An 18,583-nucleotide genomic window follows, 5' to 3' on the forward strand; every position below is an offset into this window, starting at 1 on the left:
ATGTTTATAATAAACTCACAGAGATAAGTAAGTGTTATAACCTGTTAACCCACATGCTAGATAAAAAAATTCTTGATAATCAGAAACAACATTTTATGCGCTAGTAGTGTGATTTAAAATCTGTGATGTATAGACACTTTTGGTATTAAATTAATCGACACAATGTACAGGATTTTAATTTTATTGTCAGCGTCAATATGTTGCGGCTTTGGTTTAAATATTTTGGTGATATTTCCACATTCTGGTAAAAGTCATTTCATGGCGTTTGAACCTTTCTTCAAAACTCTTGCCAAAAGAGGACATAATATGACGGTAATCAGTTACTTTCCACAAAAGGATCCAATAAAGAATTATAGAGACGTCAGCTTGCAAAATCCCAACATTGACACGGGGGCCATAAACTTGGAACAGGTGCCTCATTCAAGGTCAAAACATTATAATGGTTCACACTTCATATCTTCATTCGCTGAAATGGACTGTCCTAGAGGCTTACAGAGTGAAAATTTAGTGAAATTTGTTCAGGAAAATCACAAATTCGATGTGATTTTGACGGAAGTATTTAACACGAATTGCTTTATGGGTTTGGTTAAGAAATATCAAGCACCATTTATAGGTAGACAACATGATTTATATTATGTAGTTCCATACGTATAAGGCATTTCATGCCAAATCCCGACCATTTTAAATTTCCTGAATTTTTAGTATTATTTAGTGCCCATTAGAGTAGCCTTTACAAATTTTTTCAATTTTTTTTAATGCTGAAGAAGTTATGAACATTTGAATATTTTGGGTAAAAAATGTTCGTTAGCAGTAGTTTTAAAAATATAGTATTTTCAATAATTAATCATCGCGATTTACTTCTACAATAAGTAGCTTTAGTAGCTTGCATTATCTGTAAAAAATTTAATTAAAAACATTTTTTATATTCGAAAAAAATACATAGAATAAAAAAGATCCCACTATAGAATTTGACCCATAAATTTGCATATTAAAAGACGATTTTTTGTGAATTTCTCGAAGTAACAAAAGAACACTCTTTTTCAAAAAGCACTCTTTTGATTTAAAAAACAAAAACACTTCAAAAACCTTTTTATATTTTATTATAAAACTACGAAAATGCGCTACAAAACGAACAAAATGAAAAAAAAAATAGGATATCTAGTTGAGAATTTTTGGAAGTAAAAAAAGAAGCCTCTCTTTTTCAAATAGCGCTCTTTTGGTTTAAAAATCAAAAAACTTTTCAAAATGTATTAGGTATTTTTAGATTTTTTTAAATAAAAATACGTCTCAAAGCGAACAAAAGGAAAAAATTTATATCTTTAGTTTTTTCCCAAGTTATAGGTAGGTAAAATATTCAAATGCTTATAAGTTCTTAATTGATTGAAAAAAAAATTGAAAAAATTCGTGAAAACTACTCTAAAATGGCATTAAATAATTAAAAAATCGGGAAATCACGACACACGAATATGAATATGAACATTTTTTTATCGGGTATTGAAAATAGAAGAAGTAGATTGATCTCATTAGATTATTTTTTATAACATAACAAATAAAATGAAAATAACATTTCTAATCACCAAAAGCTCTCAATGTTATGGTGTTAATAAATTGGAGATCCCAGCTTTGTAATATTTTTAAAAATGTTAATATAATGTCATAATTTCTTGCACTTGTAATGAATCTGTAAATGTTATGTTACCAAATAGATCTGACAAATTAGTAAATTAATGCTACTACATTCCCCAAAATGCAAAAATTTAGCTTTTATGTTTGCTTTTATCCGTTGACTTCGCAGAATGGAGTTAAATTGAATTCTGAAAATGAGAAAGAAAAATAATTATTTCCAAAATTTTTCTTCTTCTGTACTGTAATGAATACACATGCATATGGCAAAAGGGTTCTTTACCGTGCAAAAGCACATGAAAGAAAGATTGCAAAATTATAATAAAAAATATGTAAGTATTGTAACAAGTACCAGTAAATAATAAATACAAATAATCTACCTATTATTTTTTATGGAATCAGCATATATCACATATTTATTTATTTACAACATTTATTCGTTCACTAATGATAGCTTTTCTATAAATCTGATAAACCTGATTAAATCTTATCTTTGCAGATAAGATTTCAATATGAACAGAACAGATTTCAATATGTATCGATGTCATAAATCTGTGGAAATGGAAGGAAGCTATTTCCATTTCTAACCCATATTATTCAGTCTATTTATAAATTATATTATTGATAATTTAATGTAATTTTTTCATACGCAGATAACCTCAATTTTTTCTAATATCTTACAATTAGTATTCCACATAAGTTAAATTTGGTTAATTAGCAATAATTTATATTTAAATCCAGAACAATGTAATTTCATATAAATCGATCATCACAAAAAATATGATAACATTTGCTTAAGCACTTACTAATAAGATCTACTAGCAATTCTCTTCTTCAAACTAGTAATAGTTAAAAATATATAAAGATTTGTTGTCAGAAATACTGCTAATTTTAAAAATTAAATTTCCTTTAAAAGTGACTGCATTGCGCAGATGCGATGTATACTTCAACATGATCACTATATACAGAGTGCCCCAGAAATAAGTGCCAAAATTTTACCTAAGTAAACTCTTGTAACTTCTCAAAAGCAATAATTTTATTCCAAAACTTTTTTCGAATTCTCAGATTTCTCACTGGAATTGACCTCTGTTAATTAAGAGCCGAGTTCTAATAGAAACATCGTTAAAAGTATGTGAAACATTATATTCCGAAATCTTCTTTCATAATTATTTTTTTCAATTTTCTTATATGTATTATGTACATGCTATGTTATAGTAGTGATTTTGATATTCACAGGTCTATCGTCATGCGTTATTTTACCATGGGTACCCGATTGGTTAGGAAGTCCGTACCATCCAGCGTACATTCCTGTCATCTTCATGGATTACTCAGACCACATGTCTTTCATAGAGCGTTTAGAAAACACCCTGATGTACTTCTATACGAGATTAGTTTTCAAATATAAAATGGAAATTCCAGGAAATGAATTATCCAAGAAGTACCTCGGCGAGGATTTGCTTGAAAATGGGAACATCATGTACAATATAAGTTTATTTCTCTCAAACAGTCACTTCACTTTGAATCTACCTCGACCACTTGTACCGGCAGATATAGAAGTAGGTGGAATTCACTTGGGAACACCAAAACCACTACCCTCGGTAAGTCCTAATGTCCCTATGAAGCCAATAGATCTATCCATGTATAAAAAATATATTAAAAACTAATTTCATCAATATTCCATGTACATGGAGCTGCCATAGTTTTCGACAATCAAAATAAGCAGATTTAATAAAATTATTTATTATTTTTTAATTTTAAAGATAAATTGTTTTATAAAAACTTTTCCCTTTTGCAAATTTTTTCTATTTCATCCATCAAACTTGAAATAATTACGTCATTTTAAAAGTAATAAACTGTTCTCTCATAAGAACTGTTCAATATGACCACCGTTTTCTATAAAATAAATTTAATTGTATGAAAAAATTAAAATGTTCTCTTCTCAGTATTCCTTTATTCAGCAAATTGTGTATAGCATCTCCAATGATGTCCCATAATTAGGTCATAAAAAAGAGCTGGGAAATTACTATTTCGTGACTTTTTGTTTCGGCAATCTGAATTTATCACTATAGATGCTAAATATTATGTACAATAACATATTAGTTTCCACAGTAATAAAAATGGGGGAAGATTGTTCACAAGCTGGTTAATTGTATAATTTTTACGTTACGTTTTACGTTTTTCCGTTCATTTCCACGAGAAAACAGTAGAGTATTTTTTCTTTCGCCTTCAAAAGACCTACAAAACTAGCCCTCGAGCGTCAAAAAATATTGATGTCAAAGTTGACGGCCTATTGTTAAACAAATTAGGTTGGTAGCGGCAAAAAAATACTGTCATAACCGGCAACCCGAGTACTTTCCCAGATAAAAATATTTTATTTGTGGAAGTATGTTAAGTGCATAAAAAATATTGTCAAAAGTCAGTGGGTCGATTGATTTTTCGACAAGCCGTGGCGCGGCGGAAGAGTGGGGGAAGCGAACGACAGCGAGTCCAAAGAAAATGACGATAATATTCATAGTCCTGCCGTTAAAAAAGCGAAATTTGCTTGCAAATAATATATTTGACAGTCTGTAACTCCGTTATTTTTCAACGAATCTTGACGATTTCTTTTTAACTTAAAGCTCTTTTTATAAGCTTTCCGAATATGTAATAATATATAACTATATCACGCGCGTGCTTTGAATATTTTTTTTGCAACTAAGGCTAAAAAATAAAAAAATTACCAGGCTGCAAATTTGAAATTAAAAAAAATATATAGATTTCAATGTATTATTATGAAATCAACCATGAAAAAAATCAGTGCGATTGTGGAAAATCCTCGGGATAACTTGTAAACTATTCAACTTACCGATTCCAGATTTCGTGTGAGTTATTAGACAGTGATAAGGAATGAAAGGATGCGATGCCAAAACGTTCTGGTAATAATAACGCAATTATAAATGTTTAATTCGAAAGTCATAAATAAACTTCTTTTGTTTATAACTTTTAATCTAATCAATATTTTTTGACGCTCGAGGGCTAGTTTTGTAGGTCTTTTGAAGACGAAAAAAAGTACATTACTGTTTTCTCGTGAAAATGAATGGAAAAAAGTTATAAGCGAAAACCGTGAATTTACGTAAAAATTATACAATTAACCAGCCTGTAAACAATCTCATTTTTATGACTGTGGGGACTAATATGGTATTGTACATAATATTTAGCATCTATAGTGATAAATTCAGTTTGCCGAAACAAGAAGTCGCGTCCAACTCTATATTCCTGGCCTAAATTGTATCTCCATAACCACATGGGGATTTCCATCGGCGTGAACATGTTGGCTGTAGACATTTATGCCACAATTCCTACAACATGATTCTTCCGTGGAAAGAATTTACTTGTGGAAGTTCATGTCTACAGCTTTTAGCGAATAATCTATTGAAGACCAATGGCAGAACAAGATTTAGAAGAAGCTGATTCTTAGGAGATTACCCTATTCAATGCACTTTTGGAAACTGTAATCTGCCTCTGTATTAATCTGATCGCCGGGCTCTTTTCCATAATTTCCAGAATTTATACTTTCACAGTGGGTATTCGAGCTTGAAGAAGACATCCGGCATTGTCTCTGTAAATTTTAAACTAATCAGTTTCTCGAAAACCACTTTCAATATATCCGAAATGATGATTTGGTCTTGGACGATTCTGATATATTTCATGATACACTCAAAAAACTAATAACATTATATTGACCAAGATAACCTACTATGGTTTTTATCAAACAAAGGTACAACGTAGAAAATTTGGTTTTCGTGTGCACCTTCACTGACAACAATGATCATATTGAACAGTTCTTATAAGAGAACAGTATCTTAAATGTTTTGTAAATTAGGATATGTCCGTTCTATAAATTGCTTTTGAAATGACGTAGGTAATTATTACTAGTTTGACAGGAAAATGTATTGTAATGAAAAATAAAATAAAAAATAAGTAGATAATATTATAGGCTCTCTCACTAAATTTTTGCAAAAGGCATCGTTAATGGAATTTAAGGACTACTGATGTGACGATATTGTATGTTGTATATACACAGAAATAAAAATGTATTACCTTAGATAACATAGGCATACAAAATAAAGTCCAAATCCAAGAGACCCACTTATCATTTCCGAAGGAATCTCTTGCGTCGAAAACGATCCTGTAGTCAAAATTCATGACTTCCTTATAGATTTCGGAGAAAAGTGAAATTTTTGGGTGAAAACTGGCCCAAAACTTATTTTTTTCCTAAACTTCGTCCAAATAGGTAGTATTTCGTAGTATTTTGATGCGCTTAATATGATACTATTAGCGACCTTTATATTTCTCAGAAAATACAAAATTAGTAGTTACTTTTTTAATTTTACAAAAATGATATTCAGGCTGTCTACTATAAGAGGGCAACTCCTATGTACCACACGTCAAAAATCTTTATATGTTTTTCGTTGCATTTTTTGAGGCCTTTATGCTCGTAAAATTTGAAATCCATGACCAAATTTATGAGCAATTATAAAAAAAACGGAAAAGTACCAAAACTTTAGGGCCGTCTAACTTTTTTATTTTAACAGATAGAGAAAACTTATTTTTATAAAATTTCATGGCAAAATTGATATCTTGCACCTAGTGCAAACAGATTTTTTTAAAATATCATATGTAATTTGCTGCGTCATCTACGCGGGCAAAAAAAAATTCATCGAAGCAGGCTGTGGCTACAAAAATTGCTTGTTTTTCAAACGATATACTATATGTTACTTGTATCTTTTATATTTATTAAATTTTTTATAATTTTGGTATAAAAAATGTAAACATTTTCGTGTTAACGTAGAAATTGTTGTAGACACGTGTCAACTATAAAAAATGTAATAAATATAATGCACTTCTTTAAGCAAAATACACATATATTATAATATTGGTTTTTTACTTTAGAGAAAACTAAGCCTTCAACATTGTTCTTGCACAGATAAAGTAGCTTACACTAAATGTAGCACGCTATGAAAACAGATGTGTCATCCCAATAATGTCATTATTTAACAAATCGTTTATTGTTATAGTTTATACATAACTGTTGGTTTGGAAATTATTACAGTTAACTGTGATTTGAAAAATTTAAATTTTGAATAATAATGATATTTTGAGAAGTGTATTATGTTTGTATTGTACCATCAATGCAATTTCAATTCTATTCAAGCACTTGCGGAATGTAGAAAACCTTCGCTAATAAAATCAGCTGTTGTTAACAGAATTTCAAATTATGTAAATAGGAAAAATGAGCAAAAGAGTGAGCGATTGAAGTGAACTACAATTTAAAGAGGGATAGTGCAAGAAGGATATTACGAGAAAATGGTTTCAAATGTTATAAGGTGAAAAAAGTGCACCTCTTGAGCTTGAGGCAGGAAGATAAACCGAGGAGATTAGGGTTGTGTAGGTGGTGACAAGAGGGAGAATCCTTTTATATGCAGAAGAATTTTTTGGTCAGATGTGCCTAATTATTGTAAAAATGAATTTATTAATAGGAACATTTACTTCAAATGAATTAATGATAATTTACATTGGCAAGGAGAAACTGGATTTCAACAAAGGTTTCAGTAAACGTTTGGGTTAGAATTCTTGATACCAAAAGCATAGGACCTTACTTCTATGATGGTAAACTGATGGGTGCCAGATATTACAGATTCTTAGCTTCAAAAAAGTACATTATATTCATAAAATTCCTTGTAGTTGACCTGTTTAAAACAATTTCTATACATTAATCTACATTTTTTATACCAAAATTATAAAAATGTAATAAATATAAAAGATAAAGACAACATGTAGTATATCGCATGAAAGAGGAAAAAACAAGCAATTTTTTGTATCCACAATCTGGTTTGATGAAAATATTTTTTGTCCGCATAGAGGGCGCAGCAAATTACATATGATACTTCAAAAATTTGTTTACACCAGATGAAAGATATCATATTTTGCCATGAAATTTTGTCAAAATAAGTTTTCTCTATCTCTAAAAATAAAAAAGTTAGACGGCCCTAAACTTTCGGTACTTTTCCGGTTTTTTTATGTTTACTCATAAAGTTGGTCATGGATCAGAAATTTGTTTTTACAAGCATCAAGGCCTCAAAAATTGCAACAAAAAAGCGAGATACTTAGGAGTGGCCCTCTTACAGTAGAGAGCCTGTACATATTTACACAAAATTTAGGAAAAAATCAGTTTTGAATATGAATTCGAGCCAGTTTTCATCGGATTTTCTGAGAAATATCAAAACCGTGGATAAATTTTACTAATGGATTCGCGTTGAGCACCTCAAAATACTACGAAAATTATATATTTGGACAAAATTTATGAAAAAATCAGTTTTAGGCCAGTTCTCACCCGAAAATTTCACATTTCTCCGAAATTCATCGGGTAGTCATGAGGCTTGACTACAGGATCGTATTCAGCGCATCGAATTCCTTCAGAAATGATATGTGGGGCTCGTACAGTTCTTAGCTAAATAATATGGCAATTAAATTCCTTCGAAAACGATATGTGGGTTTTTTGGGTTTGGATTTTTTCTTCTAAAATTTTTGCACCTTCATACCTGAGACTCCATGCCAACCGCTGGTGGGACAAACGAGTCCCCATTCCATATATGCCAGGTATAAGAGAATAAATAAAAAGAATATAAGGTTTGTCGAAATAGCGTAAGTCTTGACTATTATACTACATATACTATACAAACACGACAATCTTGTGACACACATTATTAAAAAATTGTGCGCCAATATCTTGTATTTAACTTTACTACAATTTTGGAAAATTAGTCTACTTTCTATTTTGTACATATATATAAATACTATTGATATGATATGATATATAAATACTATTAGAATCTTAAAATTTCATTGATTTTGCATGAAAATGGCTACATGCCTTTGCTGTCACATTGTTGTAGAAAATTTTAAAATACCTTAAGTAGATATTTGCATATTTTATTTGTCTATGTAACACCTACAGTCTTGGTGCATTGAAAAAAGTATAACACAGATTATCGCAGATATAAATTTTATTTAAACAGTAATTCCGTTAGATCATAAGCCCGTTTAAAAATTTAAGGGTTGCAACTGGCATTCGATGAGGGCGAATTTAGGGATGAAATTTTTACATTGCAAGAAGTCATTTTAGAATCCAGAATCGACGTGTCTCAGGTTTTTTATAAGTATGTAAAATAATTGATATATTGAATTCATTCCATTTGGCTGTTCCACACTGTATAAGTGCAAATAGTGTAATAATCAAATATTGAAATTGTTAACGGTAGTTCAATATTAGTTGTGGCATGCAGCCCATGGAGTAGTAGTTCTGCAATGTCAACAATTAGGAATATTATCTGTGACGTTAGATATCCTCTGGATGTCTGCTACCGAAGTGCATTGTTTGAATTCATTCGATACGATTTTTTTTATTTTGTTTAATACCTTTGTAATTAAGTGAAAATATTGTAATATGTAGTTTAGCGTCGACTGTTGACAATTATAACTATCATGGTTCTCACGTGACTACAAATAAGAATTTTACGATTGTAATTGCTGTATCTACCAGTTTGTCAAACAAAACCCATTCAATACTAAATTGTTTTGCATATAATTATTCATAACTTAAAACAAGTTCTATCCATATTAATATGAAAGAGAACAAATGCGAATTAATACCAACTTATTAAGATAGATAGATAGATAAATTAAGGTAGATAGAAATTTAAATTACTCTACTAAATAGAATTCTAACATAAAATGACTCGTACTATTATCCACTTCTTAGCTAAATATTATGGCAATAAATACTGACTAAAAAAGACAGTCTTTCTGCCCCCTCTACCACGTTCTAATTAATGTGAAAGTAGGCTAATTTTAAAAAATTTTTAGAATATAGAAAAATGGGTAAACGAGTCAAAAGAAGGAGCCATCTTTTTTAGTTTGGGGTCTCTCGTCAAGGGTGATACGTTCCCTAAGGACAAAGTGAACGCATTTTTGAAAGCTTTCAAAAGATTACCCCAGAGAGTGATGTGGAAATGGGAGAACGAGACCATGGAGGGCAAGCCCGACAATGTCATGATTCAGAAGTGGCTGCCCCAGCTTGATGTACTATGTGAGTTACTTTTATTGACTTGATATTCATTGATAAACAATTTCAAGGCCGAGATCTTAATTTTTTGGCACGTGTTTGTATCATGATAACTCGATACGTTTTAATTAATATAACTGTATTTTGAAAAGTATTAAAGACATTTAAATAGTTTTTTTATGTATATCGGAAAAATGTACTGTTTCATCAAAAAAGTCAAGAGTAGTTTTTTAAGATTAAAAAACCACCAATTACATCATACATCTCTGCCACTTCGAATTAGGAAAAACCTTCCCCTGTAAAATTAATGCTACTGATAATATAAAGATTCGTTTTATTAGAGAGTTTTATTTAGATTTTATCAGCTAATTTTGAGTCATTTAAAAAAACATGTTTGGCCTCTTCATCACAGTTTAATTTTTTTGCGGGCTTTTTGACTCAGTTGTTGTTAAAATAGAATTTACCTACGGTTTTATTGTGGTACCATATTCTACCTCTATAATGTCAGTCTTTTCGGCATTCATTTTAATACTGAAATAAGTCATTTGTTATGCTAGTGTAAAAAAATTAGTCACTTGTGTAAGTTATTTTAGAGACCGGAAATGTCTGAGGCTGCAAAGTAGTACAGGGTTAGCTGTAGGTCGAGTTTTATTTTATGTAATTTTATTCAAACTCTTTACATTATAAGAATACATATAAAGTATTTGCATAGCAGTATGAAACAAAAAGAGGCAGTGTCTATTTTTCTACAATAAACGCTTCGCATTGAATTTACCATGAAATATAAGTATAGTACGTAATAAGTACCAACAAAAGTTAACATAATAATAATTTCTTACTCATATCGAAAGCGATTGTATGGCACGTGTTTTTATGGCAGTCAGTAGCATTGTGTATTGTGAGCATAGAGCGGCACACCGCTTGACCACAGATCTAGCATACTTCTACACCACTTATTGCCGCTTATTTGCATAATATAGATTACTACGATTTATTTATTTGATTGTCGTCACAATATTTTCGTCTAAAGTTATACAGAGTGCCTCAGTTTTAATCTGTGAAACTTCGGGAACATATAGTACAACGAAATATAATGATACTTTATGTTTTTTTAGATTTTTGTCACACATTTTTTACCGCCAGGAATTTTTTTTGTGTGCATAACACCGTTTCAGTAAATAAAATTTACATCAAAAATTTAACTAACAGGTTAATAACGAAATTGCATAATAATTCAATGCTGAGAATTAATTTAACAACAGATTAAGTAACTAATAAATGATTGTTGCTACATATCATAACAGTTGTTCAAAATGGGCACAATTTGCCTCAATACATGTAGGGTGTTAAAATATTTAATCGTATGCACCGGAGCTGAATCCTGTCTGCTTTTAATTGGTCACATGCGGTTATTATGCGACGTATTAATAGTTCTGAATTTATTTGGACTTTATAAACATAATTTTGAATTATGTTCCATATGGAGAAGTCCAGAGGGGTAAGATTTGGTGCTCTCGCTGCCCATGGAATAAGGCCCTGTTTGCCAATCTATCTGTTGACATTTAACCAGTTTTCAACTACTCTACCAGAATGAGCATTAGCCCCATCTAATTTCAACCACATATTCAACCTTTATGCTAAAGGTCTAGCATCAAATAAAAATCTTCACCTTGGAAATTAATGATTTTCTTCAAATAGTAATATTATTGCTACGAAAAATGCTACTTTATTTTTTTATTTAAATTAAAAATCCAATTTGCCGTAAAACAGAGACAGGTATCGACAAAATGTAAGTGGCATTTTTTGTTCCCATTGCCAAGCTTTTTCAGAATACAATCAATTATTATTTTGCACAGGACGGTAATATTTTTTTTTATAAAATAGTCGAATGAGTTTCCCATATCTCCGCCACAGGTTGTGCAAAAGTCTTGATATTACAGTATTTTATGAAAGCTTGTCCCAATATAACGTACACCAAATTTAGTTCAAATACCTGTATTATTTCGGAAGATATTTACAGTAAATGATTTTTTTTTAATTATTAACACCCTGTACCTCGAAAACGGTTGAGATTTCGAAATAAATTTATATGACAAAGTGCCATTACTTTTCGTCGTACTATCTGCTCCCGAAGTCTCATAAAACTGAGACACCCTGTATTTTATAACAATGGACTTGGTAAGAGGAAAATTGCGCATATCTTTAAATATTATTTTATGCTGCGTTGCGTTGATACATAAATTAATTGTCTTCTATTAAAATAACTATTTTAAAAAGTTTTTTTGGCACTCTAGTTAGCAAATTCAGCCTCTAGTTTTACAGATTTTTCGTCACATGGCTAACACTTTTTTGCAACAGCTATATAAATAACTAATCTGTTTAAAACATAATAATTATAAAAATATTATTTCATTCAGACGCAGAATTTATTAATTATAAAAAGATAATGTACAATTATTTATTACTTATGCTTATGTCTGACGAAAATGAATTCTTATCAGCTCCAACAATTTATAAATAAAATTATAATCGATGGAATTTCTTGGCTATAGAATTGAGTAATGTTCTATTATTTCTAATCTAGATAAGAAAATGCTTCAGACTTTGGGATATTCAATTGTCTCGTAATTATATAACTCTAGACATTTGAATTGGATGGTTTATCACTAGAGCTGTCACAATCGGTCCGCTAGCCATTGGCGCCGTCATCGTCAGTCAGCGACGCGAGCTGCCTAGCTGTCGGTTTAATCATCGATTTCCCTGTAATCTAACGATTTCTTTTACGAATTTAGCTGTCTTTTGATGCATAATTGTGTGTAATTATGTCGAGCGTAGTTAGTGCTAAAAAACAGCAAACAATTCCTACTATACTGACTAAAAAAAAACAACAAATTTACCGATAAGTAGCTATAAAATATATATTTTTTGGAACAGAAAAGAATTTTATGAAAGTAAAGGAAAATAATGAGTTAAAAAATACATATTTAAGCTGCTTCCTTAGATTAATTGTTTGATTTTTTATTTTTTAATAAAATTAATAAAAAAGCAAGGAGTAATAAATTATATACTCAGGTCAGCATTATAGCTTTATCAGTAGTAAAGTCCAATAAAGCGGCACTCAACACGTGTTATTTCAAGTGTATGTGGTCATAGAGAAAGTTAAATAACGAACAATACTTTCTTTTACTAAAACACTATAAACAATAATGTAATTCATACAACCTATACACAGGGTGTCTCACGGTGACGGCCCATTAGAATTATTTCAGAGACTACTTTGATTTGAATTTTGAAAATTTAGGATACCAGGTTTTCGGGCATGCCCTTCTCAACTAAAATAATGGCGTCCGCGTACCACTTCCGATTATACCAGCGAAGTCACCATCAACTTGCTTATTTTAAATAGAACACCCTATATATTACCGCAATTTTGGATTCTTTGTGTTATTTTAGATCGAGTCTTATGAAGTTTCCCTATTCCTAAAATTAGTCGTTTTCGAGATATTTAATTTTTTTCAAAAAAAAATGGAGAGAAACAGTGACTAGCTTCAGACTATGTGAATTTTATAGTAAGAAAGATTAAGCAACAATATTTATACCGGGGATAGCTAGACCCCTAAGCTTTCCACCCATACTTTCAAAGTGGCTTAATTGCATACAGGCTGATAGAAATTTAATGCCGAGTATAGTTAACTTCAAGCCTTCATAAGTCGGTTTTTTTAATGGAACACCCTATATGTTTTTCTATATTCTGATACACAATTTTATTCTCTTTCGAACGGTATCAGGGTTTCCTATTCCTATCTCTTCTAGTTTTTAAGTTATCTACTATTTTTTGTGTAATCACCTAAAATCATGTAATTTCTTGCGAAGATAGCAAAACTTCAAAACAAACAACTAAACTGGCAATTTTTGTTGTTAGTCTCTTGCAGTGACAGTTTAATTTAGTGTTTATAAGTAATGGAAAACAATACATATTCAAATGCTGATATTTTAAATTTATTATTCATTCACGGACGTTGCAATGGGATTATAAGCAGAACATGTACAGTTTTTAATGAGACATATCGAAATTTGCCACCAATGAGCAGAAAAAAGTTAAGAAGAATTTTAGCAAATCAACTAGAGTATGGTCGAAGCCAAAACCAATAACTTCAAATGAAGATAATGTGATAAATGTGCTAGCCTATTTTAATGTTCATCCAGAATCCTCAATTCTTGCCGCAGAGTATGATTTAGGCATTTCACGAGCGTCTTTTCACAGGATGCTAAGAACTAATGATATGCATCCATACAAATTTAAGCTACTTTCTGCTCTTCATTCGGGTGATGCCGTGCAACGTGTACAATTTAGTTTAGTGTTTACGATGTTAGTGCGACACCAAGAACATCCACAATTTTTGCAACATATTATATGGGCAGACGAGTCAAAATGTACGAAAGAAGGTATTTTTAATAGACATAATACTCATTTGTGGTCATCTGAAAATCCTCATGTTATCCGGGAAAAACTTGCAAAATAAATTTAGCGTAAATGTTTTTTGTCTAATTAAAGACAACCAAATATCTTACCATATCTACGACGAAGAAACTTTAAATTCCGACAGATATCTCAATATTTTGCAAACGGTTGTGGCAGATTTTCTAGATGATATACTTTTAGGCCAACTAAGGAAGTGTTGGTATCAATTAGACGGGGCTCCACCTCACTGTCACAATCAAATCGATCAACAGCTGACTGAAATGTTTGAAGATAGATGGATAAGACGCCTAGGACCGTGGAATTGACCAGTGAGGTCTCCCGACCTCACTCCATTAGATTTTTATGTTTGGGGAGTAATAAAGCAAAAAGTTTATTCTGCACCCGTTGCTTCAAAAGAGGATCTGATTGCACGAATACGAAGAGCGTTCCATGAATTGCCTGCAGCTGAAATAGCAAAAGCGGTGACTGATAGTGTTATCTTTAGAATCCACAAGTGCTTAGCTGTTAATGGGGGTCATATTAAACACTTATGACTTTTTTAAGACATATTTTTTTATCTTAGTGCATTATTATTATCAATATAGATAATTAAAATTGTGTATTACTATGTATGAAGTTGATTTTTTATAATTCTTCTTAACTTTATTCTGCTCATTGTTGGAAAATTGGGATATGTCTCATTAAAAACTGCAAATGTTCTACTTAGAATCCTATTGCAACGTCTGTGAATAAATAATAATAAATAACTGGTGGCAGTTTAGTTGTTTGTTTTGACGTTATGCTAAAAATTCCACAGCTATCCTCGCAAGAAATTACATGATTTTAGGTGATTACACATAAAATAGTAGATAACTTGAAAACTAGAAAAGATAGGTATAGGGAACCCTGATACCGTTCGAAAGAGAATACAATTTTGTATCAGAATATACAAAAACATACAGGGCGTTCCATTAAAAAAAGCGACTTATGAAGATTTAAAGTTATCTAAACTCGACATTAAATTTCTAGCACTCTGTATGCAATTAAGCCACTTTGAAAGTATGGATAGGAAGCTTAGGGGTTTAGCTACCCCCCTATAAATATTGTTGCTTAATCTTTCTTACTATAAAATACACATGGTTTGAAGCTGGTCACTGTTTCTCTCCATTTTTTTGAAAATTATTTCGAAAACGTTTTTAGGAAGCAAGTTGATGGCGACTTCCGGGATAACCGGAAGTGGTACGTAGACGCCATTATTTTAGTTGAGAAGGGCATGCCCGAAAACCCGGTTTCCCAAATTTTAAAAATTTAAATCGAAGTAGTCTCTGAAATAATTCTAATGGGCCGTCACCGCGAGACGCCCTGTATGTATAAAAATGTTTAAAATAGATATTAATAAACATAAAATAATAAGTATTAAACAGTGCACAACACACGTATAAAATACTGACGAAAATCGGAAGACTCAATTCATGTTTGATTTAATATTTCTACTGATTGCATGTAACCTACCATTTGGATACAGTAAATAATAGAACATTTAATTCCTACTGGAATATATACAACCTCGAGTGGAAATTACCATGTCGAACCAGGTTGGAAGTAGATAGTAGAATATTTAATTATGCAAATATTACATCAGTAGATGTCGAACTGTCGTCTTCAGATTGAGATATTTTATCACCACTGCGAATATTCTATCGATCTATAACGGATCCCATACAGATTATGGAATCGATGGCAACGATGCGTAAAACAATTTACGTGTTTCACAATGATACAATGACATAAATCTTATAATCATTGTTCACTTTATTTTATATTGATGATGCCCACATCTTTGGTGCGCGGCCAATTATGACAACTCTAGTTATCAGTTATCAGAGACGTTGTCACAGTTTAACAAATTTTCTACTAACGAAAAAAATTATTAATATATAATATAATTTTGAAATTATAACAAAAATTTAAAGCTCTTGGGATAAAATATTNATTCTGTTCATTAGTGGAAAATTTGGATATGTCTCATTAAAACTGTACATGTTCTGCTTATAATCCCATTGCAACGTCCGTGAATGAATAATAAATTTATAATATCAGCATTTGAATATATATTGTTTTCCATTTCTTATAAATACTAAATTAAACTGTCACTGCAAGAGACTAACAACAAATTGACAGTTTAGTTGTTTGTTTTAAAGTTTTGCTATCCTCGCAAAAAATTACATGATTTTAGGTAATTACACAGAAAATAGTAGATAACTTAAAAACTAGAAGAGATAGGTATAGGGAACCCTAATACCGTTCGAAAGAGAATAAAATTTTGCATCAGAATTTAGAAAAACATGCAGGGTGTTCCATTTAAAAAACCGACTTATGAAGGTTTAAAGTTAACTAAACTCGGCATTAAATTTCTAGCATCCTGTATGCAATTAAGCCACTTTGAAAGTATGGATGGGAAGCTTAGGGGTTTAGCTATCCCCCCTTGTAAATATTATTGTTTTATCTTGCTTACTATAAAATACACATGGTTTGAAGCTAGTCACTGTTTCTCTCCACTTTTTTGAAAAAATTAAATATCTCGAAAACGGTTAATTTTAGGAATAAGGAAACTTCGTAAATGTCCACCTAAAATAACACGTAGAATCCAAAATTGCAATAATATATAGGGTATTCCATTTAAACTAAGCAAGTTGATGGCGACTTCCGGTATAACCGGAAGTTGTACGTAGACGCCATTATTTTAGTTGAGAATGGCATGCCCGAAAACCTGGTATTCCAAATTTTCAAAATTTAAATCGAAGCAGACTGAAATAATTCTAATGGGCCGTCACCGTGAGACACCCTGTATGTATGAAAACGTTTAAAATAGATATTAATAAACATAAAGTAATAAGTATTAAACAGTGGTACACACGTATAAAATACTGGCGAAAATTGGAAGACTCAATTTATGTTTGATTTAATATTTCTACTGATTGCATGTAACCTACCATTTGATACCGTAAATAATAAAACATTTAATTCCTACTGGAATAAATACAACCCCGAGTGGAAATTACCATGTCGAACCAGGTTGTAAGTAGAATATTTAATTATGCAAATATTACATCAGTAGCTGTCGAACTGTCGTCTTCAGATAAAGATATTTTATCACCACCGCGAATAAGTTCTATCGATCTATAACGGATCCCATAGAGATTATGGAATCGATGGCAATGATGCGTAAAACAATTTACGTGTTTCACAATGTAACAATAACATACATCTTATAATCATTGTTCGCTTTATTTTATATTGATGATATTTTTGGTGCGCGGCCAATTATGACAACTCTAGTTATCATTAAAAAAATGGATCAGTTTTTACGTATATGTATGAGTCTAGAGACGTTGCCACAGTTTAACAAATATTCTACTAACGAAAAAAATTATGGGAAGATATTAAAATTATAACAAAAATTTAAAGCTCTTGGGATAAAATATTTTTTTAATGTCAACTTTTAAACAGAAAACCTCATGCAAATGGTTTGGTCATAAATACCATTTTTAGAAGGTAATGGATCACATATAACGAGTGTTTTTTTTTAAGCTTAAACCTTTCTCGAGAAATAAGCACCCTACGGAAAAAACATCCATAATCAAAATTTAATCATTCCGCGGGGGAAATATATTAGTGTTAAAATTAATTTCTCTACACCCCCCTCCCCTTTCAAATTTTAAAGAGCAACCACCATTGTTTATTGCAAATTCGAATTCTACGGCTAAAAGTACGTAGAATTTCTCTGAAACATTTTTCTTTCGATTCATGATAGATAGCGCTGTAATCGACGAAATTCAATTGTTCCCCATTTCTCCTACTGAGAACCTAAGTATACAATTCTGAAATGTGTTTCCAATAAAAACCACCACGTTTTGTAAATACTCAAAATTCGTCACTAAAAAAGTTTATCCATTTTGCAAAGATATAGAAAATAATGAAAAAATATAATAAAACATAACATCTAATATTTTTACGGTTTTTTATAACAGGCACTTTGATCCATTTTAATTATTACAGAATTTTAAAACGTCCCAATTGTGTTTTTTTAATTTATGAATTTATTATAGCCATGGAATTAGACCCCACGTCTACGCTTATGCTATGACGTTTCTCAGGACGGGTTAAATCAAGTCCGTTTACACCCACTAAAAAAGCATTTCCCTATTCCCTACCACGTGCAAAAGACAGAGATAGAATATAGATCGACATTCAGTGTAACTCGGTCTCTAGACGATTATAGATTCTATCGATGTGCGTAGCGAGCGGCACAAAGATAAATAATATTGAACCGTATAAAAATCATTTTATATTTTATACGCATTATGGTAATAGTGTTTTTATATTATGTCTGA

At 31.0% G+C, this 18,583-nt stretch overlaps 1 protein-coding gene across 1 annotated transcript in view; it reads left to right on the plus strand.

Annotated features, from left to right (window-relative positions):
- Positions 1-107: 107 nt before the first annotated feature.
- The window catches only part of LOC108910273 (UDP-glucuronosyltransferase 1-8), a 29,921-nt gene continuing 11,445 nt past the window's right edge, over positions 108-18,583 (plus strand). The window contains exons 1-3 of the mRNA XM_018714832.1: positions 108-613; positions 2,860-3,221; positions 9,529-9,751. Of these exons, the coding sequence (XP_018570348.1) occupies positions 163-613; positions 2,860-3,221; positions 9,529-9,751 (1,036 nt within the window). The 5' untranslated portion in view covers positions 108-162. The remainder of the gene's footprint in view (positions 614-2,859; positions 3,222-9,528; positions 9,752-18,583) is intronic.

The sequence above is a fragment of the Anoplophora glabripennis genome, unplaced genomic scaffold (assembly GCF_000390285.2).
Source record: "Anoplophora glabripennis isolate ALB-LARVAE unplaced genomic scaffold, Agla_2.0 scaffold332, whole genome shotgun sequence".
Lineage (NCBI taxonomy): Eukaryota > Metazoa > Arthropoda > Insecta > Coleoptera > Cerambycidae > Anoplophora > Anoplophora glabripennis.